At 38.0% G+C, this 24,725-nt stretch overlaps 1 protein-coding gene across 3 annotated transcripts in view; it reads left to right on the top strand.

Moving 5' to 3' along the window:
- EPC1 (enhancer of polycomb 1) overlaps positions 1-24,725 on the top strand; it is an 86,222-nt gene that overhangs the window by 8,133 nt on the left and 53,364 nt on the right. For 2 of the 3 annotated variants that reach the window (XM_019731486.2, XM_019731485.2), the window contains exon 1: positions 18,251-18,696. The exons of the other annotated variant lie outside the window; for it this stretch is intronic. In XM_019731486.2, the coding sequence (XP_019587045.1) occupies positions 18,544-18,696 (153 nt within the window). In that variant the 5' untranslated portion in view covers positions 18,251-18,543. Of the gene's footprint in view, positions 1-18,250; positions 18,697-24,725 lie in introns of those variants that run through there. 3 annotated transcript variants of the gene reach the window in all.

The following is a 24,725-nucleotide window of genomic DNA, read 5'->3' as shown; positions in this document are numbered from 1 at the left end:
TGCATGTTGAAAGACTATTCTAAAGATAATTTTAATTTTTAAAAAATAATATGACATTTATTAAACTTACATATCCAAAGGTAATTCTTATGTTTTTTTAATTTAGTTTACAAGTCTTACAATATTTATAAATCTTGCAAATTTTAGAAATCATGGTTCTTTAAAATTTGGTCTCATTTATAGCACTACTTATTAAACAGCTCCCAACTTTTTATACTGCATTTATAAAATTACTACACACAGTTACCTCCTTTGTTACTTAGCAAACATTGTCAGGAAGTTAAGAAAGTCATACATATTGAATAATTTTAACTTCTAAACCTGGTGATTCTTAAGTTCCCTTTAATGTTTCAACACTACACATAACTTAGTAGGAGTTCTATTAAAAGTCTAATAGGCGGACCTCGTACTCCATTAGATCAAATGTTCTTAAACAGAACAATTACCTACACTAAAAAACATTTCTGTACTTATTCTAAATCTTTCTGATGTTAAAAGAGTCATACCTATGTGGAAAACAGTTATGTGCAACCAAACAATTTTGGGTGTTGCCTTTCCAAGTGAATTTTTTTTTTTTTTTTTTTGGTCTGCCTTCACAGCTTATTAAGATGTCTTGTTGAGCAGAGGTTTGGTTGGAACACAATTAGACCCTTGTCCGAGACACTGATGTGACATACTGAGCCTTATTTATATTCACTGTACGAGAGAGAGAGAGAGAGAGAGAGAGAGAGAGAGAGAGAATTCTCACAGCTTACTTGCCAAAAATATTGAGTCATATATTTCCTTTTTTTTCAAGCCAGTTTAGAAATCTTTGGTCCCCATGCTAGTGGCTAGCTACATCAATTGACAAATATTTGGATTTTTCATTTCTTAATCTTCTAGAATATATAACTGTCCTTTATTCTAAATCTGGAGGCCTTTGAACTTGGCAGAATCCTACATTCTTTCACATTCTGTCCTGTAGAGCAACTCCTGCAGATATTAACAGATATTCAGTTAATACTGAATCGCTCTCATGGCACTGTCTGACTATGTGGTCACAATTCCCAAGTATATTCTATAGACAAGGTTTTTTTTAACTTCCAGAATAGCTGACTAGAAGCCTCCCCATACACATTTCTATTGAAGACATTATGAGAACACTTTAAGTACACAGCTTTGACTGATCTGTTTGAGTTCCTAGCTCTATTTACTACATGTATCACCTTGGGCCAATTACTTATCTATCCAGACCCTCAGTTTCCGCTTCTATGAAACAAGGTAATATTACCTACCTCACCTCGCTGGTGTGAGGCCACAGTGAGTTAATGCATTTAAAGCACCTAGAACCATGCCTGACATGTCATAAGCACTCAGTATCAGCTTTAAGTTCATTTTTTGCAGACACCCCTGATTTCAGGAGTCAAAATAAGCCTTACACGGTGTGATGGGAATTAAAAAGTTCACCCACTCAGGTGCATGGATATTGCAGTGTTAGACAGGCTCTCATCATCGTCTCCAGGTACTCTTAAAAATCAACAAGTCAAATAGGTTGCCCAAGAATTAAGTTTTCTTCATTATTTATTAAATCTTTAATGAGCATCTGCTACATTGAAAAACAACATTATGCTGAGCCGTAAAGGATTAAAGAGAGAACAGAAGAGAAGCATTTGAGAATTGGGGTAACTTCATAGAGAAAGTCATTTTGACCAGAGCATTGAAAGACAGGAAGGCTTTCAACGTGTAGAAATGGAGAAGACATTCCAGGTAAAGAAAGGAGCATGAGCATAGGCAGGGAGAAGAGAAAACATGACATTTAGGAATAGCAGCTACAAGTCCAGCGTGGGTAACGAGGAAGCTATAACGTGTGAGATTAGAGCCTGGGAGGCAGAAACCCGTGACAGAAGCTTGGAACCAGCGCAGGGAGGATCAGGAATCCCAAGCTAGGATGTCACTCATTGCCCACAGAACACTAATTCAAATGCTTGTAACTGGCCAGAAAATGTTGATGATGGAAATAGGAGGGAACTACCTCTTATTTATAGTAACCTGTTTACCCATTAGTCTGGTAGAGGAAAACTCCGATGGTCTGGATCTCTGGTCAGGTAAGTTTTGATGGGGAGAGTAAAATGAAGCAGAAAAGGTTGCAAGTTTGGGACAGTTTTCAGGATGTGTGGACACTGGGCAGCAGGGGGCAGCATGAGGGCGCCTAAAAGTTGAAAGAATGCACAAGGAATTTGCTTCTGTGGTATTTCTTGACAATTAATGAGTTTATATCTATAAGTTACTTATAAATTTCAATTGGAAAACACACCTTATATGACTCCTTAAGATTTTGCATTTTTTTAAAGTATGCTCGTTCAGCTATACTACGTTAAAGGAACTAGTAAAAAAGTGGGAAAACATTTTCAAATAAAATTTTAGTTAAATAATAAAATTTTTAACATATATTCTATATTATATACCAAACATGGAATTGCAAATTTTGTTTCTTTATGATTATGAAAATTTTGGACTTTTAAATGAAATTTTTTCTTTGTATCTGAAATTCAAGACTAGCTGTACTAAATTTCTCCTATTTTTCTGATAAAATTCACCTCTCACTAACCGGTTTAAAAGTTTGGATAGTTACTGATGTTAAGGATGGAAAATTGGAAGTTTCCATGTAGTTTTTTTTAACTCTGGAATTTTTTTAACTTTGGAATTCATTGTGAATGCTACATTACACCCACCACAAAATCTCTCTCTCTCTCTCTCTCTCAAGTATATGAGGAAGATATCATACTACTTCATGCACTGCATACTTAGGAAGAAACTTTCCCTCTCATTGTTCCTTCATAATTCTCTCAAAGTCCGTCATACATGTTTAGGAGGTTTGATATCTGTGTAAATCATCCTTCATGTGCTGCTTTTCATTCCCTCATTTCACCTTATTGTTTATGCTTCTTTCCATGTATTGACATAATACCTCATACTTATGACTTTAAATGGTGACATAAATTGATGGCTGACTATTCTATAATTGTTGAATATTGATTTTCAACATCACTAAGGAAAACCTGAAATGATAAGTAATCTTTTGGTCTAAGATAGTTCACCTGAAAATTAGTTCTTAAATGTCCTGAAAAGAGGTGAAAATAAACTACTTTCTAAGGTAAATTTGTGAAACATTTCCTGCATATTTTATTTCAATCATTTGTAAATTTGAAAATATAAAGATAAATTACTTAAAAGTTGTCTTTCAAAACAAGATTACCAAGATATACACAGAGGACATACCCTGTTTGTTTTTACAAGAACTAAGTTCACCTTTTTCTTTTGTATCTCCATGATTGATAATACAATGTTTGCAGTGGTGGGGCCCAATAAATGAAACATTAGGAAAATTTACTGAAGTTTATCAAACATAATCTAGTTTTTTGATGTAAGATTTAAATGTACTTTTCATACCCTCATCATACTTTTCAACTTGTTAAACTGGTTAAATTGTTCCTATTGCTGTTGATGGTGGTGTTTGGTATTTTTCTAAGTGTCTGGACAATACCATTGTGTTAATTATTTTGTTAATTTATTATATAGAAATTTCCTGTATTTTTTCAGTGAGAATATCAGACTAATTGCAGGTCTTTTTTTACAAGACTTCATAATTTTGATCATTTCTGACTCAGCTTTTATTTTGACGTTCATATCTTTTCATATAAATTCTGAAGCTGCACTTTTCAGTTATAATGATATTTGTAACTACATGGATTTCTCGGATGATATCTGATCACACTTAGGACAAATATAGTCAGGAAATACCTAAAGGCATAGTTTCTGAAGAAATCATATATTGCAAAGTTAATATCTCTTCTTAACTTTTTATATTTAAAGAATTTCATGTATCCCTGTTTTGTTCTACCAACTACAGAAAAGGGGAGATAATCTAAAATGTGAGAGTTGGAAGAATTGGGACAGATCACCAAGTCTTGGTCCTTCTTTTCAAAGTTGAGGAGACTGAGACCCAGGGAGATTAAGATCAAGATCATACATCTAGTTCGTGGCAGAACCAGGATTGGAACCTACATTTTTAAAAGTAAAGTGCTCATGAATAACTATTTAATACAAGTGAGATAGCTAAGCATAGATTATTTTTTAATTCATGATGATTCACTTATAAAAATGTAACATGATATTATAAGCTTCTGCTTTTTAAAATAGTCCTAAAAACTCCTATGATGGAGGCAATACCATTATAAAATTAGACCCTATTCTCTACACTTAAAACTGTTTTTCTTTTTATTCCCACTGAGAATTAAGAAAAGAGAATTTTAAGAAAGACCACTATATAGAATATAGTTCAAAATTAATCCTGGAGCACCATTATTTTTCAAGTAGACCGTGAAAGTTTAGTTATTTGAAAAAGCACAGATTATGGAATAACCCAGGAATATGAAGTCAAGGAGAGTTCTGTTAAGATGTAAGAAGAGCAACTAGACACTGGAAAGACAGACACAAAACAGTGTCCCCTATAAGCCTGATGTAAAGAAGTGTGTGTGTGTGTGTGTGTGTGTGTGTGTGTGTGAGTGTGTGCATAGTATTTTTGTGCATGGAAGAAGAAAGGATGGGATTTGTTCAAGAAGGAACACTTTTTTATTCAGACAGCATTTCTTTCCTTTCAAAGTTTGGGTTTTGAGTGTTTTTGTTCCAGGCAAAGAAGGACTGAACACCTAGTGCAAACCCAGTTCATCATTTATGTTAAAACGAAGATAATGAGGACCTGGGTCAGCCTACTTGGGGGCAACCATCTTTCCACCCTACCTTGGAAACTATTCCTTAATCTTCCCTTAAGAAAAATGCTCAGCGAAGCGAGTCCAGTCAAGATGGCAGAATAGGTAAAATGTGGTGTTTGCCTCCGCCCATGACCACATTAAATTACAACTAAATTATAGAACAATCAAACAGCGGAAGACTAGCTGAACAGAAGTTCTATAATGAAAGATATAAAGAAGCCATATCAAAACTTGTAGGAGGAGCAGAGACATGAAATGGGCTGGCTCCACACCCAGGTGTGGCAGTGGAGAATCAGGAAGAATAGCTCAGCTGAGGAGGTCTCCCCTGAGGAGCAAAGGATCCCAGCCTCACAATGGGCTCCCCAGCCCAGAGCACCAGTGCCAGGAAGAGGATCTCCCACAACATCTGGCTGTGAAAATCAGCAGGGATTCTGTCCATCCAGGTGAGACAGAAGGCTGCTGGAAACCCAGGCATTCTTTTAAAGGGCCCATGCATAGACTCTTGCTCCTAGGCACTCACCCTGGGCTCTGGAAGAGGGATAGTGGCTCGGGAGGCACCAGAGATATATAGGGAGAGATTGAGTTGTGGGTCTGCAGGGTGAGGGCTGAAGGGACAGCCACCGTTTTCCCTGTGTTTTGCCCTCCTCCCATGCAACCTATAGGCAGGCACCATCTTTCATGTGTTGAGCCTTCCCCCCACATGGCCAAATCTGAACCTGCATTGATCTGGTAAAATTTGCTGGATCCACCCTGGTGACTCCCTAGGACCCTGCCCCACCCAAATCATGCACTGCCAGAGGCACTGGTGTGCTCTGTGCCTTTTGCTGAGTGGCCCCAGGCTTGGCAATGCTGCCAAACCTGAATCTTCATTAATCTGGTGAACGTCACCTGACCCTGGTGACTCCCAGAGACCCCACCTCATTCCACTCAAATACTGTCTGAGGCTCTTTCAATGGCTGAGCCTTACAGGCAGTGGACAGGCTATGGTGGGCCTCAGGGTGCCCTCAGTCTTACACTGAGCTGCCCCATGCCCAGTACTGGTGGCAGCTGGCCTCAGTTCACAGTGTGGCCTCTCTCATACACCTCTAGTTCCAGCACAGGCAGCAACCAACTGAGGATTGTTTTCTACCTCCCACCAGGTAGGCCCAGGCTGGTCACAGGCAGCAGCTGACCTTCCCTGCACAGAAGCCCCTCCCAAGGGGCCCCAGAACCAACACACGTGGAGTCTGGGTTGAGACCACAACAGAACACCACCGCCCGATTAGTCCCACAAGCAGCAAACCCAAAGGGTGGTGTTGGCAGGCTCCAGAGCCCACAAGGGTGAATCCTGCTCTGTGGGGTCGCCCCCTCACAGCAGCTCATACACAGTGGGTGTGTCCAATCCTCACACGCAGTCAGCCTGAGAGTCAGTCCCATCCACTGTCCTACTTGCCAACAGCAATCAAGGCTAAACTTACAACAGGAGAGCACACACAACACAAGGGATACACTTGGGGCACCCAGCATAGGTGACCAGGGAGACTGCCACTGGGTCCCACAAGGCACCTACTACATAAGGCCACCTGGCCAAGACTGGGAGATGTAGCAGATCTACCTAATACATAGAAACAAACACAGAAATGCAGAAAAACTGAAGAAACAAAGAAATGTGTCCCAAATGAAGGAACAGGAGAAATCTCCAGAAGAAAGAACTACAACAAATGGAGGCAAGCAACCTATAAGATACTGAGTTCAAAACACTGGTTATAAGGATGCTCAAGGAACTTAATGATAACTTCAACAAAGAGATAGTAAGCATAAAAGAAGACATAGAAACCATAAAAAAGAACCAGTCAGAACTGAAGAATACAATAACTGAAATGAAGACTACATTAGAGGGAATCAAGAGTAGATTAGATGAAGCAGAGGATCAAATCAGCAATTTGGAAGACAAGGTAGCATAAAACACCCAATAGGAACAGCAAAAAGAAAAAAGAATCCAATAAAAACAAAATAAATACAGTTTAAGGGACATCTGGGACAACATCAAGAATTGCAACATTTGCAATCATCGGGGTACCAGAAGGAGAAGAGAGAGAGCAAGGAATTGAAAACCCTTTTGAAGAAATAATGACAGAAAACTTCCCTAACTTGGTGAAGGAAATAGACATAAAAGCCCAAGAAGCCCAGAGAGTCTCAAACAAGATGATCCAAAGAGGCCCACACCAAGACACATCACAATCAAAATGCCAAAGGTTAAAGACAAAGAGAATCTTAAAAGCAGCAAGAGAAAAGCAGTTAGTTACCTATAAGGGAGCTCCCATATGACTGATTTCTTTGCAAGCCAGAAAGGGATTGGCATGAAATATTCAAAATGTGAAAAGCAAGGACCTACAAACAAGATTACTCCAACCAGAAAAGCTATCATTTAGAATTGAAGGACAGATAAAGAGCATCCCAGACAAGAAAAAACTAAAGGAGTTCATCACCACCAAACAAGTATTATAAGAAATGTTATAGGGACTTCTTTAAGAAAAAAAAAATGAAAAATATGAATAATGACAATAACTACATATCTCTCAACAATTACTTTCAATGGAAATGGATTAAATGTTTCAATCAAAAGACATAGGGTAATTGAATGGATGAGAAAACAAAACCCTTACATATGCTGCCTACAAGAGCTCATTTCAGATCGAATGACAACACAGACTGAAAGCAAAGGGATGGAAAAAGATATTTCATGAAAATGGAAACGAAAAATAAAGCTGGGGTAGTAATATGTATACCAGACAAAATAGACTTTAAAACAAAGGCTATAATAAGAGACCAAAAAAAAAGGAACAGTAATTCCACTGCTGGGTATTTTATCTGAAGAAACCCAAAACACTGATTTGAAAAGATGTGTACATCCATATGTTCATTGCAGCATTATTTACAATAGCCAAAATATGGAAGCAACCTAAGTGTCCATCAATAGGTGAATGGATAAAAAAGAAGTAGTACTTATATACATTGGAATATTACTCAGCCATAAAAAAGAATGAAATCTTGCCATCTGCCACAACATAGATGGACCTAGAGGTTATTGTGCTGAATGGAGTAAATCAGACAAAGACAAATGCCATAGGATTTCACTTATATGTGGAATATAAAGAACAAAATAAATGAATAAACAAAACAGACAGACTCATAAATACAGAGAACAAACTGATGGTTACCAGATGGGAGGTGGGTTGGATGAAAAAGGTAAAGGGGTTAAGAAGTACAAATTGGTAGTTACAATATAGTTGTGGGGATATAAAGTACACAGAGAATATAGTCAATAATATTATAATAACTTTGTATAGTGCTAGATGGGTACTTGACTAATTGGGGGGATCACTTAGTAAATTATATATAAACATCTTTTATATAAACATCTAACCACTGTGCTGTACACCTGAAACTAATATAAACCGATATTTAATGTCAATTGCAATTGAAAAATAAATAAAATGCTCAACTTTTTTGTGAAATAATAATATCTACTACTTACTGAAATCTTACCTAATGACAGGTACTGAAGCTATCTTGTAAGATTTTGTAGTGATTAAATGAAATAATGCATGCAAGGCACCCAGCCCAAAGTAAGAACTCAGTAAATTTGGTTATATGGAATATTTATCCATCCCAAACAATACGCGGAAGTATGTATTATCTCCACATTATTGGAAAGGAAGCTGAAGCTCAAAGAAGTTAAGAATTTATTTAAGTTTACAGAGCTTGGAAAGACAGAGTTGAGACTCAAACCCAAATCATGTCTGGCTCTGGAGCTAGCACTTTCAATGACTACATTATACTCTATCTTTCAGTAATTTGTTTTCTTAAAGATTCTGCTTATCATCTGTTGGCAACCTTGAATGCTGTTTCTAAAAAGGGGAAACTAGTGAGCAAAGAAAATTCAGGAAGAAAACATTTTTATTGATTTTCTGTTCTAAATGGAGTGATAAGAAAAAATTTTGAGAAATTATATTGAAATTTTAAAAATGTATCATTGTAAAAATGATAATACAGGTACACTTCTTTTCTCAAATAATTCAAACTTATCATAGATTTCCTAAACATTTATATTGTGCTAGACACTCTAGAATAATTCAAACAAATAGAGCAGGATAAATTAAAAGGGATGAAAAATAAATAAAATGGGTGAATTTTGGTGTTGTCTTAAAGATTTGCTATTTAAGGATATGTCGAAAGGGCCTTAGTCTAGCAATGAAATCTTCTGTGACCAAGTGCATGATTGAACAGGTCATAGATTTTCTGTTACAAAGTGTTATATAGTATATATGCCCTTCCTAAAACTGCTATGGTGAAATTGAAATAGAATATATTCTTCCTTATATTTGAATAACACTTTGAAATTGTCAAAGATTTTTCATTATACTATCTCATTTGTTCTTCACAATGGTCTAAGAGGGAGAACAAGTATTCTTTATACCAAGCATATGAGATACTTAAGGCTCAGAAATTAAATAATTTCTATAGAGTCATACCGCTAGTAATGGTAGATTAGACTCCAGATCTTCAAACATGGTAGCCAGTATTCCATCCAGTACATAATACTGCACTATGTTGCTACTTGGAATGCAAAATGTTACTTTTCCTTTGACTGTTTTTACACAAAGCATTCACCCTGAGAGAAACAGTAGCAACCTGTGCAGAGAGGCCTTGATCCCCTGGGAGTTTGCTTGACCAGATGTGGAGATTGAGCAGTCACTGGCACTGGGCAACCACCTGATGAATCATTTGGCATTGGGGGGGGGGGGGAGTAGTGAGGTGGGGGGGGTGCAGCAAAGCTCCTTGTAGTTTTAAACATAGGAGAGATACAAAACTACTAAATAGAAACAAAACAAAAGGATTCCAGAAGATGAGTATAATATTTTATATAATGTGTGTGTGTGTGTGAGTGTGTGTGTGTGTGTGTGTGGTCTTTGGTTTCATTTGAGGACTTCTTAGTTTTGTTTCCTCAGCTATGAGTTTTGAAGCTTTTGCAATGTCATGTTTTATACTGTACATACAAAACATAAAGCTCATTAAAGTAAAATGATCTAGTCAAAGGAATAGAATTAAAATATCCTTAAAAATAGCTCACGTTTATTGAGCTTGACTTGTGTCAGGTCCATGCTAAATGCTTTGATTAATGATTTCATTGAATCCATATAACAACCTGGGTGATAGCTTGTTATGATTCCTTTTTTCAGATGGAGAAACTGTAGTTCCAAGAGCTTAAGTTAGAGTAAAAATCTCTGAATCAAAGTTCAGCATGTTCTTTTTAGTAGAGACGATTTTGAAAAGAAATATAGCTAGACATTATAGTTAATTTGGTATTAAACACCAAATCTATTGCTAAAATACAGAAATCCGCTCAATTCTAGTGCTTATTAGAATGTTGTCCAGTTTTATATTCAAATGTCTTTTTTGCACTATTTTTTGCAGGATAAAAATCTTAAGAAGTGGTAATATAGTACTTTACATTTATAAGATATTTATGCTTTTTCAAAATTTACATGTCAAACTTTTCAAACAATTAAATGGATAACTTGTTCAGAAAAACTTCTATTTCCTTGAATTGCCTAGACTGGAATTTCCCAAAGTGGGCTTTTATTGAACTAATGGCGATAATAGATAGTACATGATAAGGGGTTGCATGATCAGATAAATTTGGAAAATACCATGCTAAACATCAGTAAATAAATTTATTTGCTGCAGGACTTTTTTGAGCTTATACATTATGACTCTACACATATTTTAAAAAGAAAGCTATAATAGGCAGTATTTCCCTAGCTTATTGTTTTTTTGTGTAACTCATTTCAGAATGTAACATCTGGATTATGGAACACACTTTTGAAAAAATGCTAAGCTCATATCGTAGAAGAGATATTGACATTTAAAACCTAGGTTTTTGCCATAAGCTCAAATTGACAGTAAAATTGCCAACCTTCATGTGTATAGACTTGGCACCATTGTTAGTCAAAGAACAGCAGACATTTGTTCTGTGTCTTAAACCATGAAAATTGAAACCCATTTTTTTTTTATTTTAAATGTTCTATGAAGATTACTTGTGTTATTTATAATAAAGAGAAGTCAGTGCATTCTAAATGCCCCTTGAGAGGGTGAAGCTTAAGTAAATTACGGTATATACATAGGATAAGATAAGTGTCTGTCAAAAAATCATCCTATAAGGGTATTTCATGAGGTGGAAACATTCTCAAATTATATTGAGGACCACAAAACAATATACAGAATTATTCCTACATTATAGAACAAGCAAATGAAAAACAAAAGCAGGAAAAACTAGAATATAAACACCAAAATGTTAACCTGATTATGAGTAAATCAACTAAAAACAAAATATATATCCAAATAAATGTGCTACCATAGGGTACTCATGTTTTTTGGTTTATGAGTCTAGTGTTTGGAAAACCTGATTCAAAAGAAATCTTTAAGATCTGGATGTGGCTTATACTCTTGAGAGCAACTCACTTAAACAAGTCAGGTTGGTCTTTTGTTTACCAGTTTCTGCAACTTTAAAGATGGAAGATATGTTTTACTTCCTCCTGTCAACAGGATATTGTGAAGACTTGTGAAATAATGGAATGTATTTTCTTCTGATATTTAATGCATGAGATGCTGATGATGTTAGCTACACAGTCCCTGGCTGTGTCCCGAAGCTAAACTGATTTTGATCCTCAAAGTGCTCTCACTCCTGTGAGCAAGTACCTGGCAAAGTATCACAGGAGAACCCGGGGAATCACTTCAAAATTTTACATGGCTGTGGCTTGCCTGCTAAATGGTTAATATGCTTCAGCCACCACTCAGCCTTTAATTCCTGTCTCAAATGAGCATAGTATATTTTCCACCAATAGCATCATATAGAAATTGTGCTTGCTGTGATTTCCGGTGACATCTTCAGTGTTTTTTGTCCTTCACATTGATGATCTCCTTGAAATACTGACCTCACCTGGCTTCTCTCCATGCTTCTCCCTGCATCTCTCTGCTCTCTTCCAGGCTCTTCTTCTGTTGTCTCCTACATGTTGCTGTTCCCTGGGGCTCCCTTCTCCATGCCCTCCTCCTCTCACTCCATGAATCATTCTTCACACCTATAATCTCACTGCTCAGGTTTGAAATCATTCACTTTCCCTTCCCTACTCTGAAAGAGAGAAGGAACTGGATTCAGAGTGCTTATCTAAGCAACTGGGCATATTACTCAAAGTATAAAGACTAAATATAGTAAAAGTAAAACTTTTAATTCACTAATATTAACTTATTAGATAATAAAAAAGATAATCCTGCTTCAGAAGGAAAACAGAAACAATTTCCTTCCTGGGGTCATCCCTTCGGTCTTCATGTACCACTTATACCATGCTGATTTGTATGTGTTACTTAGTAAAAAGAATGCTCAAGTAGTGTGTTTTATGTGCTCAAAACTGTAAGGCACCTAAAGGTTGCTACTTTTCCCTTTTGCTCCCTTTTCCTTCTCCCCTGCCTCCTCTCACCACCCTCTCATTTTTATCCTTTTGCCCCTTACAACCTTGGACTAACACCAGGCTATACACGGTAATGTGACAGTGAGTGCCAGCCGTTGGGTTAAATAAGGTAACAGTAATTAAACAAAATCCCTTTTAGATAAGTACTACCAAATATTTTTAAATATATATGGCTGAATTCTTCAGTTTTTCTTCTTTTCTAAGATGGACCTTCATTCTTCTGGCAAATTAATTGTTGGAATGGATGACATTCCTTCAATACTATATTGTTATTGTTCAAATTCCAAATGGTTTCCTATTTATGCCTCCCACAACTTCTCCAGCTGCATCTAGTAGCATCTTCATTAAAATGTTGCCACAGAGTTCTCATCAACTGCCTACTAGGATAGTGAGGGAAAGATCAGATAATATATGCAACTGGGAATTAAGGAAGGCAAGTCCTAAAAATGGTCAAACTTAACCAGTCACCTTTGTTTTTCTGGGGGGAGGGGACTGCTAAAGTTTGGCAAAATCCTTGCTGTGCTCAGAGCAGATTTCCTATAAATTTAGGATTTTACATTATACATTAAGACGTATTGTATTTTATTAACATTTTTTTAATCCCAATGGTACTAGAACCACTTTGTGAATTTTTAAAAATTCTAATCTTTTCTCAGACAGGCCCAATTTGTTTTAGTTGTGTATATTGTAGATACAGTTAAACAGAAATAACTTTGAGTCCATACTGCTATAGTTTGCTAGGATTAATAATTTGTCCTTCATTCTTTTAAGGTAGAGATGACTGGAAATATTCTGAGCTATCTTATTTTATATCAGACACAGTTCTTAAATATTATATACAGAATTCTACACATAAATCAACTGTAGAGAAATCAGTAGTTCAGATATTGTTACTGTGACTCTCTTAAATATATTGCAACGCAATTGCAGTATTTCACTTTCCAACATTTTATAAATGAAAAATAAAAAAACACACATAATAAAGAGCTGCCAGTTCTTATTTTTCTAAATGTTATATTGGAAGAATTATTTGATGCCATTTCTTTGTATAGCTTATTATGAAAATAAAAAGCAAAAAGTTAAGAAAAATGATAACTTCAAGTGAAAATATATTCAGTATTTAGATCTTTTGTACAATGCTTTAAATTATTACATTTTAATCTTGAGATCATTGTGCATTCACACATTTTAAAGAAATTCATTTCACATTTTCCCAATTAAGTAAAATGCAGTATGTCACTTTATTGTGAGCTCTGTGAGGCCATAGAGATCATGTCTTGTTTATCATTTCTCTCCAGCACAAACTGCTTTGCCTAGCTCTTAGTAAATATCCAATAAATATTTGTTGAATGTTGAAGGAATGAAGAATCTGGACTCCTGCTACCAAAACTAGCATATATATATATGACATAGATCTATATGTCATATATGACATAGATCTATATCCTAAAGTTAATTCATTTACCTTATTCTTCGCTTTCAGCATACAAACATGCCCACCTCTCTCCCACCTTCAGAAATAACAAAACCAGTGACATGAATAGCTACACCTCCCTCTCCTTCTCCCTGCGCCCCCCCCCCCTCCCATTGCCAAGCCTCTTGAAAGAGTAGGCTACACTCAACATCTCTCTTTCCTCACTTCTAGTTCATTCCTCACTTTACTTTATAATCTGGTTTCTGGGCTCCACTCTGGAACCAGACGCCAGGGATTCCAGCCTCAGCATTGCCTCCCATCAGCTTTGTGACCATAGGCAGGTCTCGCAACCTCTCTAATAGGACACACCTCGTAGGGCTGTCACAAAAATTGTACATTTAAAATGTACTTCTGCATTGCCTGGCACATAGTAAATGTTCAAAAATGGTAGTTATTATTCTTACTGGTTAAAAGTGTAATAGGAGTTCAGAAATGAAAAACATTGGTATAGGCTTAAGAATTATTTTGAATTCACCTACCCACTCACTCATTCTTCAGATTAGGAAATTAGGACTCAGAGAGGTTGAGTAGTTTAAAGAAAGTTGCATGAAGGAGGTGATAGTTGAGTTGGATTTTGAGGGATAATAACAATAGTTGATATCTACCGAATGTTTTCTGTGGGCCAGAGACCATTCTAAATGCTTTACATGGGTTGTTTTATTTAATCCTCAAAAATGTGAGGTAGCATTTCAGTAGAAGTAGATGGTCTGCAGCCAGACAGGAAGAATGGAGAGAAAGGAATGAATAAAACCCTGGAGGCAGGAAAGACATGCTGATTTCTAAAGATGAGGAGCTTGTCTTAGGTGGTGATGAGAAATGTTGTTGGATATAGAGCGAGGCAAAATTATGAGGCTTTGACAACTATACCAAAAAAAAGAAAAAGAAAAGGCTTTGTGGAATGGCAAAATAAAGAGCAGTTATAAATAAATGACATGGGAAGGGGAGGATACAGATGGAGGTGGGGTTTCGGGCACTTGGATTTGGTGGCATGCATTATGAAGCCCTGAAGGGCAGTTTGAACTGTGTTCTTCATAGCCCCAGGGACCCACAGCCTGGACTAGCCACTGGGGGTTCCCTTTAGCCTCTATTAGGCGAGTACTAGCATGGTTTACTATAAAGTAGAAGCTTAATAAAGGTTTATCAAAGTAATGAATTAAAAAATGGATTGGAGGTTGTTTGTAGGTAGGACGTGATGAGAACTGAGACTATGATTAAGACAATGGCAATGGAAATAATGAGTCAAATCCCAGAAACAATTTTAAGAAGAAATAAAAGGACTTGGGCACATATTGGACATAAACTAACATGTAGAGCCATGTGTCAGGTTTATTATATGCAGCAAACTGCAGTGCATTTGACACATTCTATTTTGTTGTTTAAGCAGAAGTTCTGTATTTGACACAAATTGAAATGAATCACATGTCAGGGTAATGTTACTTTAAGTAGTTATTTTTACCATTAAAACTTCTGTCTCTTTACTTTCTACTCCTACTCCCTCCACCCAAGTTCTTCCCAGTTTTACCTGGATTGTTATTGGAGTTTCCTATGAACTCTGGCCAAATAAACTTTCTCATCTTCAAGCACACCTGCCAGTTGCCTCCTCCCACCATTTTGTTCATACTCTTGCTCTGGACCATGACTAGCCTTTCTCCTACCATTTCATTCCCATTACCAGTTGGATTCTTAGTCATTCTTCACAACCACATCACCTGCTCTCTTCTCCAAGTCTGACCAACCCAGCTAGAACTGACTGCTTTGCTTCTGAACCCCCTGACTGCATTTCACCATACTGCCTTGTTCTGGTCATTTGATTAACTGGGTATCTCTTTATCAGTATTTTTATTTATATCCCCTACAACGATGGTACTGTGTGTTGCGTAGGTATTCAGTAAATATTTATGGCATGAATCAAAAGTATTTTAAATACTGCAAATTCGTTCCCAACCACGAGTTTCCCTTTGAGGAAAGGTTAGTATATTCAGTTTTACGCTAGTATGCATCTTTTGTAACATTGAGAATTTTATTTCACCATTGTTGGAGATACTTAGAAAAAGAGGGATCTTTAGGGGAATAAAAGGAGTTAACATGAAAGACTGTGCAGGATTAGCCATTTGTGCAAGGAAACTTTTGGTTAGATAAAGGAAGCTCAAGAAAATTAAACCTGAACCTTTATTGCTGCACTCCTGCCCCTTAGAAGGGAGGGAAGTAAACTGAATATAAGAGGTTTGGGACTCCAGCCTTTGGGTCCTTGGGAACCCAGTAGGACCTGGAAGTCAGAAATCCAGGGCATTGAGCTGGATGAGGAATCAGTGCAGAAAGATGTCTCCTAGCAGGCATGTTATCTGCAAAAAGGGCAAGCTTAATTTGTAAGCATATCTCTCAACTTGCTGTGGAGGGTGATGCTAGAATTTCTAGGGAACGAGAAACTTAGTTGTATAGTGCCCATTATTACTAATGCAGGGTGTGGAACATGTTATCTGTAGGCTGTTATTTTAATGAAGGTTAAAAAATCTGTGTTTGTTTCCTTGGTGGTTTATTCATGACTTAAGACTACTTTGTTCTATAAAGTCTTAGGTTCCTCAATCAACCGAATTCAACTAGTAGGATTTTCAGAAATCTAATACTGTCGGCTGAAGAGGACTGCTGTACTAATAGTCAGCCAGTATTTTCAGAACTGTTAAACCTGGCTAGATAGGTGTCTTATTCCACAGTGCAGTTGACAATTCTTGAGGATCCCAGACTGTGACATTGTCTCTCATAACTTGGAGTCTTTGCACGTGCTCCTTCCTTTGCCTAAAATACCTTTCATCTCTTCATTTTTCTGCAAGGTTAACCCGTACTTATCCGATGTATTTTTTTCTCAGATATCATCTCCTCCAAAAAGCCTTCCCTGAATGCTTTCATTAGAGCCACTCCCCATGGATTGGGTGCCACTCCTGCCTGTTCCCACGATTGCCTCACCTCAGGTGTGGCAGTTGCCATCCACAGGTCCTTCCCCCCCTGTGCAAGCTCCTCCAGCAGCATACTTAGGCCATGAGGGCCCAATGAATGTTTTTCATTGAATGATTAAGTGCACCGTCTTAATATAGGAAGTATAAATGGAAATCCCTCTGCCTCACAGAGGTGAATTGTCAATATTAGAGTTTTAGGATCATTTTGGAGAACTCCAGTCTCTGCTCACCTTGTTTTCCCCACCGAAGTGTAGCTAAACCAATCTGAAAGCTAGCAGTGTGCCTATGGGCTGTAAGCTAGTAACAGTTCCTATCCAACCCAGCATTTGAGTAATGATTATTTTCACTGTGTAGCCTCCAGGGAGAAGAGCAGACTTAAAGAAACATTTTTCTATCTCAGTGAGTATTTGAAATTTTGCTGCCAAACTGATTAAACCCATCCCAACAGTCTTTCTGATTTTTAAAATACTCTGCTGGAAAGAGCTCTCTGGGCATAACCGTTTTCGTGTGTAATATAAACCAAATATTAACAATCTATCACATGCATCTAAAGCTCTTCTAACACAGCTTTTCCTTTATTCTTTTTCGGTTTGGCAGGAGCACTACAGATCTTTGTATGATTCAATTTTATAAAGTTTTTCAGAGAATAAATGGTGTCAATTCATTAACTATGTTGAACTAGCATTTTCTTTCAGTACCAACAGAATATCATGAGCTACAAATAACTGGCTCTAAAATTTTGAAGGTCTTGCTTTAATTTTTTTCTTAAACATTTAGCTGATAATAAATATCCCCTTTGCTTCAATTGTAATAAAAGAGTGAATATGAGTAGATAAAATGCAGGATTTTTTAAAAAAACAACCCTACTTTGTATCAGAGTAGGGTAACAACCGTTTATATTGAGCCCGATAGGTGGGAACTGACCAGTGATTTGTTGCGGAGCCTATCAAATATTATAATCCATTTTCCTTAGACGTAAAAATAATTGCTGGCAAAAGTTCACCTGAAGTAGCATTTTGCCCCTAATTTCGTTTGCATTTTTGTTTTAAGGACCTAAAACGCAGCGATAACTGTGTATCACCCACCGACTGCCATCGGTGCGCAGCGCCCCCGGAGCGCCGCTCCTAACCCCACCGCCCGCGGCCGTGGCCTCCGGCATCGCCCCTGCCCCGATCCCGGCTGCGAGCGGGGGTGACAGGTGCCGGAGCTCGCCTGTCCCGGGCAATAGCGCCGCCCAGCCAATTCTCCCGCCACGGCCATTCGGAAAGCCGGCGTGCGGTGCACATAGTTTCCGTGCACCTTCGCCTGTCAGCAAACGGCGCCGGGAGCGAGCGAGCGTGAGAAAGTGAGCGAGTGCGGGCAGCGAGAGGAGGCGCGGGGAGTCGGCTCCCGGCGTCCGAGCGCCCACTCCGCCCCGGCCGCCTCCAGGCCCGCGGAGGGCGGGGGCCTCGAGCAGCCAGGCGCGGACAGCGCGGCCGGCGGGCGCCGGGGGTTGGCGGGACGCGCGCTCCGTGCCGGCGCCCGCTCGAGCCCGCGCTCCCCCCCCCCCCGCGCCCGCGTGCCCGCGCCGCTGCGCGATGCAGTGTGGGGAATGGCTGGGGTTGGCTGAAGAGCGCACAGTGGAGTTTTAATGTCCGCCATGTTGGCCATGGCGTATTGAAGAGAGCGAGCGAGAGAGGAGCGGAGCGGCACAGCCTCCCACCCTCCCGGCTGCTGTTAGTGCCCGGACGGCGGGCTCTGCGCTCCGCCCCTCAAGTCCCCGGCAGCGGTAGGCGAGTGGGGACCGAACCCCCGGTTCTCCATGATCCCGCTGGCCGGGGCCGTTTCCCCAGAGCGGAGAGGTATCTGCTGCGCCTGAGATGAGTAAACTGTCGTTTCGGGCGCGGGCGCTAGACGCCTCGAAGCCGCTGCCGGTTTTCCGCTGTGAGGATCTGCCCGACCTGCACGAATACGCCTCGATAAACCGGGCCGTGCCGCAGATGCCCACCGGAATGGAGAAGGAAGAGGAGTCGGTACGTGTTAACTCCCCTGTCCGACCCACCGCCAGGCCCCGCTCCCTCTGCTGCCTGCGGCGGCGGCGGAGCAGCAAACCCACACAAAATGGCCGCCATCTTCTCTCCGCCGCCGACTCTCAGTCGCCGGCCGGGCCTTTACCCCGCCTCCCCCGGTCTCGACCCCCAGCCGCCACGGCCCGGCGGGGTCTCCACTGAGGCCACCCGCCGACCCCGGCCACTTGTACCCGGGTCCCACGGAGTTCGGGAACCCAAAAGGCACAAAGGGGTCACGTGACGAAGCTGCCGGCAGCCATTTTGTGGTCTCAGTTGTTGGGTTGGGCCTTGTGCATCCGGAGAGGAACGGGCTGGGTGGCGGTGGGGGTGCGGCGATCCGGGAGCCGGGGAGGACCCGCCTGCAGGCCGCTCCGCGGGCCGCTGGGTGGCGCTCTCGGGCCACCTCGGCCTTCGCGCGCTGCCGGCGCCGGGGAGCGCAGGTTCTGTGCACTGAGGGGGTACTTCAGTTCCCGGTGGCGGGGACAGCTTGTGAGGCTCAGTGCAGCCCCCACGTGGAGCTTCACAGGGGCATGTTATGTTGACTGTAGGTCTTTGAGGCTTGTATCTCCCTCCCTGCAACGAAATGTCGAGGGCACTGCTTGTTTGCCCAGACGACTTTTATAACATATAAGACTTATTTTCCGTATCCTCGTTCTGGGACTTTTGCATCCATCCCTTCCCAAGTCTAGTTAGTCGGAGGATACATAAACGTCCCTGAGTTTTGTTTTGATCCTGAGAGTATGTTGCAGATTTTTCCTTTTTTTTATGGGGGGGGGGGGAGTGCGTGGCTATTCTAAAACGTAACTTCATTATTATTGGGGTTTTTTAAAAATAAAATTTAAGTTCGCATGCTTTGTGGTTTCTCAACGTGGGGAGAGAAGACACCCAATTTAAGTAGATGTTACAGATCTAAATTTCGGAAGAGGGGCTTTTCTCATCCAGAACTGAACTAAAGTGAATTCATTCACAGAAATCTTAACATTGAGATAATCTAATTTGGGTGGGTTTCAGTATTTAAATATTTACAGCTAATGGACATTTGATCATAGCTGTGGCTTTACCTTGTTATAGAAGTTGGGTTCAGACACAAGGATAATAGAGTCTTCCTCTCATTTCCCCCAGATCCTTGACAGTATAACTTGATGACTTCTAATCCTAAGGAATTGCATTCCTTGGTTTTCAGGTACAGCCATTTAAACAGGGTGCAGTGTATTGACAGTTCAAGGAAGTCGAGGAGTCGCTGGATTTGAGTGCTACAATTTTGTTGTGGAAAATTGTACTGTAATACCTCTATTGGTACTGTAAGAATTTTAAATGTAGAAATTATGCTCTGTAATGTTGATTTTGAAAATAAAGCTGTTTAAACTGTTTGGGTTGTTCAACCTTTTAAAGTGAAATAGTTGTGACAGTCGAATGTTACTTTTGAGAGTAGTGTCTGAAATCTAACTTTACAGATAAGCTAAGTGATAAGTGTATGTAGTAGTTGAGATTGTCGGATGTAGTACCGACTTGCAGCACGTTATGAGACAGAACTCTTAATTTACTTGTATCAACATTAGAGTAGAATGGTGCCATTTGTTCATTTTTAAATAAGTGATTTGTTTTTAAAAATTAAAGTACTTGTGACTGCAGAATGTTGTCTTTTGGTTTTATTTTTGTTTCTATTTATAAGTTTTACAGATAATACTTGAAATTTGGGGTATTGGTGTTACACTGCCCTGGAAATTAATTTGTAGTTCTTGTTTTGCAGCCAAGGAAGGGGAGAACCCTGGTAAAAGCAAGATAGCACTACAGTACACTTTAGAAATTTATTTAAGTCTTGCTTTAGTTAAGTCTTGGAGAGGACCAAGAGCTACAACCTGAAATCAAAGCTGAGATCAACTCAGGTAGCAATATGCTTGTTAAATATTACAGATAATTTTTTTGTTCACTGAAATATTTTGACATTTTATAGCGCAGTGGATCTCATTAGTTTGTGACACACGTGGAGTATTTTTGCGGGCCATAAGAGATTTTTTTTTTTTTCTTTCACTACCTTTTTCTGTCATCTGTTTCACTTCACATCCAACCAAAACTATGATCAGTGAAGCATAGACCTCAGGAATAGATACTGAACTTAGTAGAAGAATATAAACAGTACCAGGTAAACAGCTGTTCTATATTCCTGTGGTTCATGCTGGTAGTAGTGGCTATATAAATCACAGTATTGAAAGTAGCATGTTACACAATTAAGAAAATGAATACTAAGCATAAATAAACGTAATTGAATTCTGACTAAACCTTAGCGAAACAAATTTTTTTTAAAATAATTTGTTGAAGCATTATTTACTTACAAAGACAAAGGGTTAAAACAAACTTTTGCCTTTGACACATTAGTTGGGGTGTCTCTTAGGTTGAGTGACCTATAACTTGAATTGAGTGTCTCGTTTAGAAAAAGCATAATCCTATGTTGATCATGAAAGATGGGACAGTTTTTGGATGAGAACAGTTTTGTATACACCACTTCATTAAGAAAGCATTTCATGATCAAAATGTATCTGCAAAATTGTGAGGTGAACTATACCTGGTAATTGTTACCATAGTTTGTTTCTATGGTAAACTTGACAGAAATTCTGGGAAAGGAACACTTATTAATATACTCCCATGTAACCAATTTTTATTATATTATAAGCTGAACACTGAATTAGGCATGCTTCTTAATTTTTAAGAAACAATTTTAGAAGTTCCCTCCTTCCCCCAGAATTAATTTTTCTCAACTTTATAACTTTGTTAGTCATTTCTTGATTATTGTAGTAGGATTGAAAAGTAACTTCAGGTTATGATAAATTGAAGGACTTGATTGAGTCATATCGTGTTTCCCCGAAAATAAGACCTAGCCAGACAATCAGCTCTAATGCGTCTTTTGGAGCAAAACTTTATATAAGACCCGGTCTTATTTTACTATATTATGTATTATGTTATCTTACATTATATAAGATCGGGTCTTATATAAGACTAGGTCTTGTATAATACTATATAAGACCCGGTCTTATTTTACTATATTAATTTACTATATTATTTTACGTTAGTTTTTGCTCCAAAAGACACTTTAGAGCTGATTGTCTGGCTAGGTCTTATTTTTGGGGAAACACTGTTGATGTTAGGGATTAAATATCTGAATTACTGTAACTTGCTATATACATTGTAACTTGCTAAATCAAGTAAACCGATTATCCTGAAAAGTTAGTACTTGTTACTAGCAGTTGGTTAAAACAGTAATTTTAAAGTACAAGGTAGTATTTTTAAAAGGAGCAGTAATACATGGAATGAGGATATAGTTTGTGATTCTAATTCTTAAATTGATGAAGATTTTGATTCACTGAATTACAGAAGTAATTTTCAAATAGGAAATCAATAGACTGTCAGCTCTAAATATGAGATAAACGAGTTTCGTTAGGGCTTAAACATATCAGAAGTTTAAGCACTTGTGGAGGGACAGATGTTGGGCCATTATATTTTAACATTTTTATTTAAGATTACAATGTTGATTTTAAGGTCTTTAAAGTTAGAAATGTTAAAATACTAAGTTTAGTGCCACAGTTTCACCTTTAATTGATAAGGGTAACTTTTATAAGATATCAGTTCTATTGAGTAATTTTATTAAAATTAATTTATTTTGGTTAAAATTGGAGCTTTAATGTAAAGTTATAATTCTCCTTTCTGAATACTTATCACTTTAAGAAAAACATTCTGAAAAAGTTGGTCTTAAAGTGATATTTGGAGCTACATGGATCCAATAGTAGTTTAACTTCTTTCATTGGGATGACTGGGGTATGTGGCTCCATTTTATTATATGGGACAGAAAATTAACCTTTCTTCTCTTAGTCTGGTTTGGGTAGGATATGTGATGTAATTAAGATGTTAATGATAATATGTTGACATTACCTACAAAGCCACCTGTGAGACTTAGAATCAGGGTCTAACCATCACAATTCAATACCTCATTTAATAGGGTTCTAACCAGATGAAAGAGCCTCATACACCTATCTTTTTTCTCTTAAAACTATATCCTTCATTACTGGCTGAGTGTACAGTCTTATTAGATGCAAGTTAAGGACCGTTTATAAAATAGACAGGTTTTTGTTTTTAATTAGGGGGAAATTGGATATATGTATTTATCTCTGATAATGAGAAAAAATAGTTATGCATTACATTTTCAAATTGATAAAAAGAATCTAGCTTTTTTACAAAAATAAGTTTAAATTACTTTAAATAAGTTTAAACTTTGATTTCTCATTTTTGAAAAATAATCTTTTTGTCCTTTAAAATTTTGTAAACCAAGATTTTTTAATCCAGATAAAATCACAGGTAATTAAGAAGCAATGATAAAATCTAGTTTCAACTTTCTACCTTGCCCAAGATATTTTTGAGTATAAGTTTCTAAGTTGGGGTTTTAAGGGCTACAGTGAAATGATTCTGGAAGTCATTGAATTTCCACGATATGCGTATAAAATTTTGTGATGGTATATTTTTCTAGGGAGAAAGTTCATATCTGTCAGTTTCCTGAGATATTGGTAATGGATGGGCACAAAAAGTTCAAAGTTAAGAGCTAATGTCCTGGAAGTTTCAGTCATTTTGGTTTTATAAGAATGTCAGTTATTACGTAGACTTACTAGGAGAAGGATAATTGAAAAATTAAAGGCTTAGGAAGAGACAGGACTCAACTACAAAAGGAACCTCTTGAAAACTATACTGCCTAGGTACCTGAAGTGTTACTGTTAGCTCTTGTTTCAGTGTACTATTTGATTTTGGTTTAAAATTTTGGATTATTACCATTTGTACTTAGACTTCATTTTCTTATAAAACAATAATCATGAAAACTAACGGTCTTATGTGTACAGTGGTGTTCGTGTGTGCTTTGTGATCTGTAACAGAATTTGTGCTAAACTACCTTTTCTTTCTGTTAATCAATAGGACTTAACTAAGAGAACCATGTAAGTATAGGGTAGCTTAACTTTTGTAAACAAGGAATAACCTATGCTCACAAGTTCATGAATTTGTGGCTAGGATTAAATACTCAACGAACCACTCATGTTTAAAATGGACTAGGTTTCAGTTTTACCTTTTGCTTTCTACTACATCTTGGTATGTAGTAGTAATGATAAAGAAACAATTGGAAGATAATCCATGTGTGTATATACACACATACACAATGGCAGGAGGTCTGTTTGTATATATAAAGGTGTGGATTCTATGATTCAGTTTTCCTGGAAAGTTAAAGGTACTTGTTGTCAGCAGTTGGTTAAAACAGTAATTTCAAAGCACAAGGTAGCATTTTTAAAAGGAGCAGCAATACATGGAATGATGGTATAGTTTGTAATTCTACTTCTTAAAAGAAGTCAACCCACAAGGAAATGAGAATTTTATGTTTTAATTTGGGAGTGAAATGAATTGTGAGTCTTTAAATGCAAAAGTGGTATGAAATAATGAAATACTTAATAGAGACAGAACTAGATAGAGTGTCTTTTGAAGTCTGATTTACATTAATATATTACACTATTCTGTAAGAATAAATTTGTGGGGAAATCAGTGAGAAAATAAGTGATTCAGATGTTTTAAACAACTTGCTAGAACTACTTTCAATGAGTTAAAGCTAACTGTTGTCTATAACACATTTATAAATTGTGGCAGATCTTTCTTGATTAATTTTATTAGCTTAAGGCCTGTGATAGTAATTTTGAGCGATTACAGTATTTGAAACATAATGAATGGACACCCATCTTTGCACCTTTAGATATATGAAGTGAATTTCATCCACCAGCCCCACTGCAGAGTAGGTAGATGAAAAACAAAAAGAAACTTGTAGTCAATAAATCTATTCTGACCCATTATTGGGAGTTGTAGCTGTGATGAGTGGGGATACAGTCAGTTCCTTAAAAGAAAATCCTTCCTCAATTATTTGTTGTTATGGAGGTTATCTTTAAAAAGTTTGGTTCAGCTTCAGATATGCGTGG

This window comes from Rhinolophus sinicus, chromosome 1, assembly GCF_057876585.1.
Source record: "Rhinolophus sinicus isolate RSI-liver-muscle chromosome 1, RSI-T2T, whole genome shotgun sequence".
In the NCBI taxonomy this organism is placed as follows: domain Eukaryota; kingdom Metazoa; phylum Chordata; class Mammalia; order Chiroptera; family Rhinolophidae; genus Rhinolophus; species Rhinolophus sinicus.
This window is presented reverse-complemented; position numbering and strand designations above follow the sequence as displayed.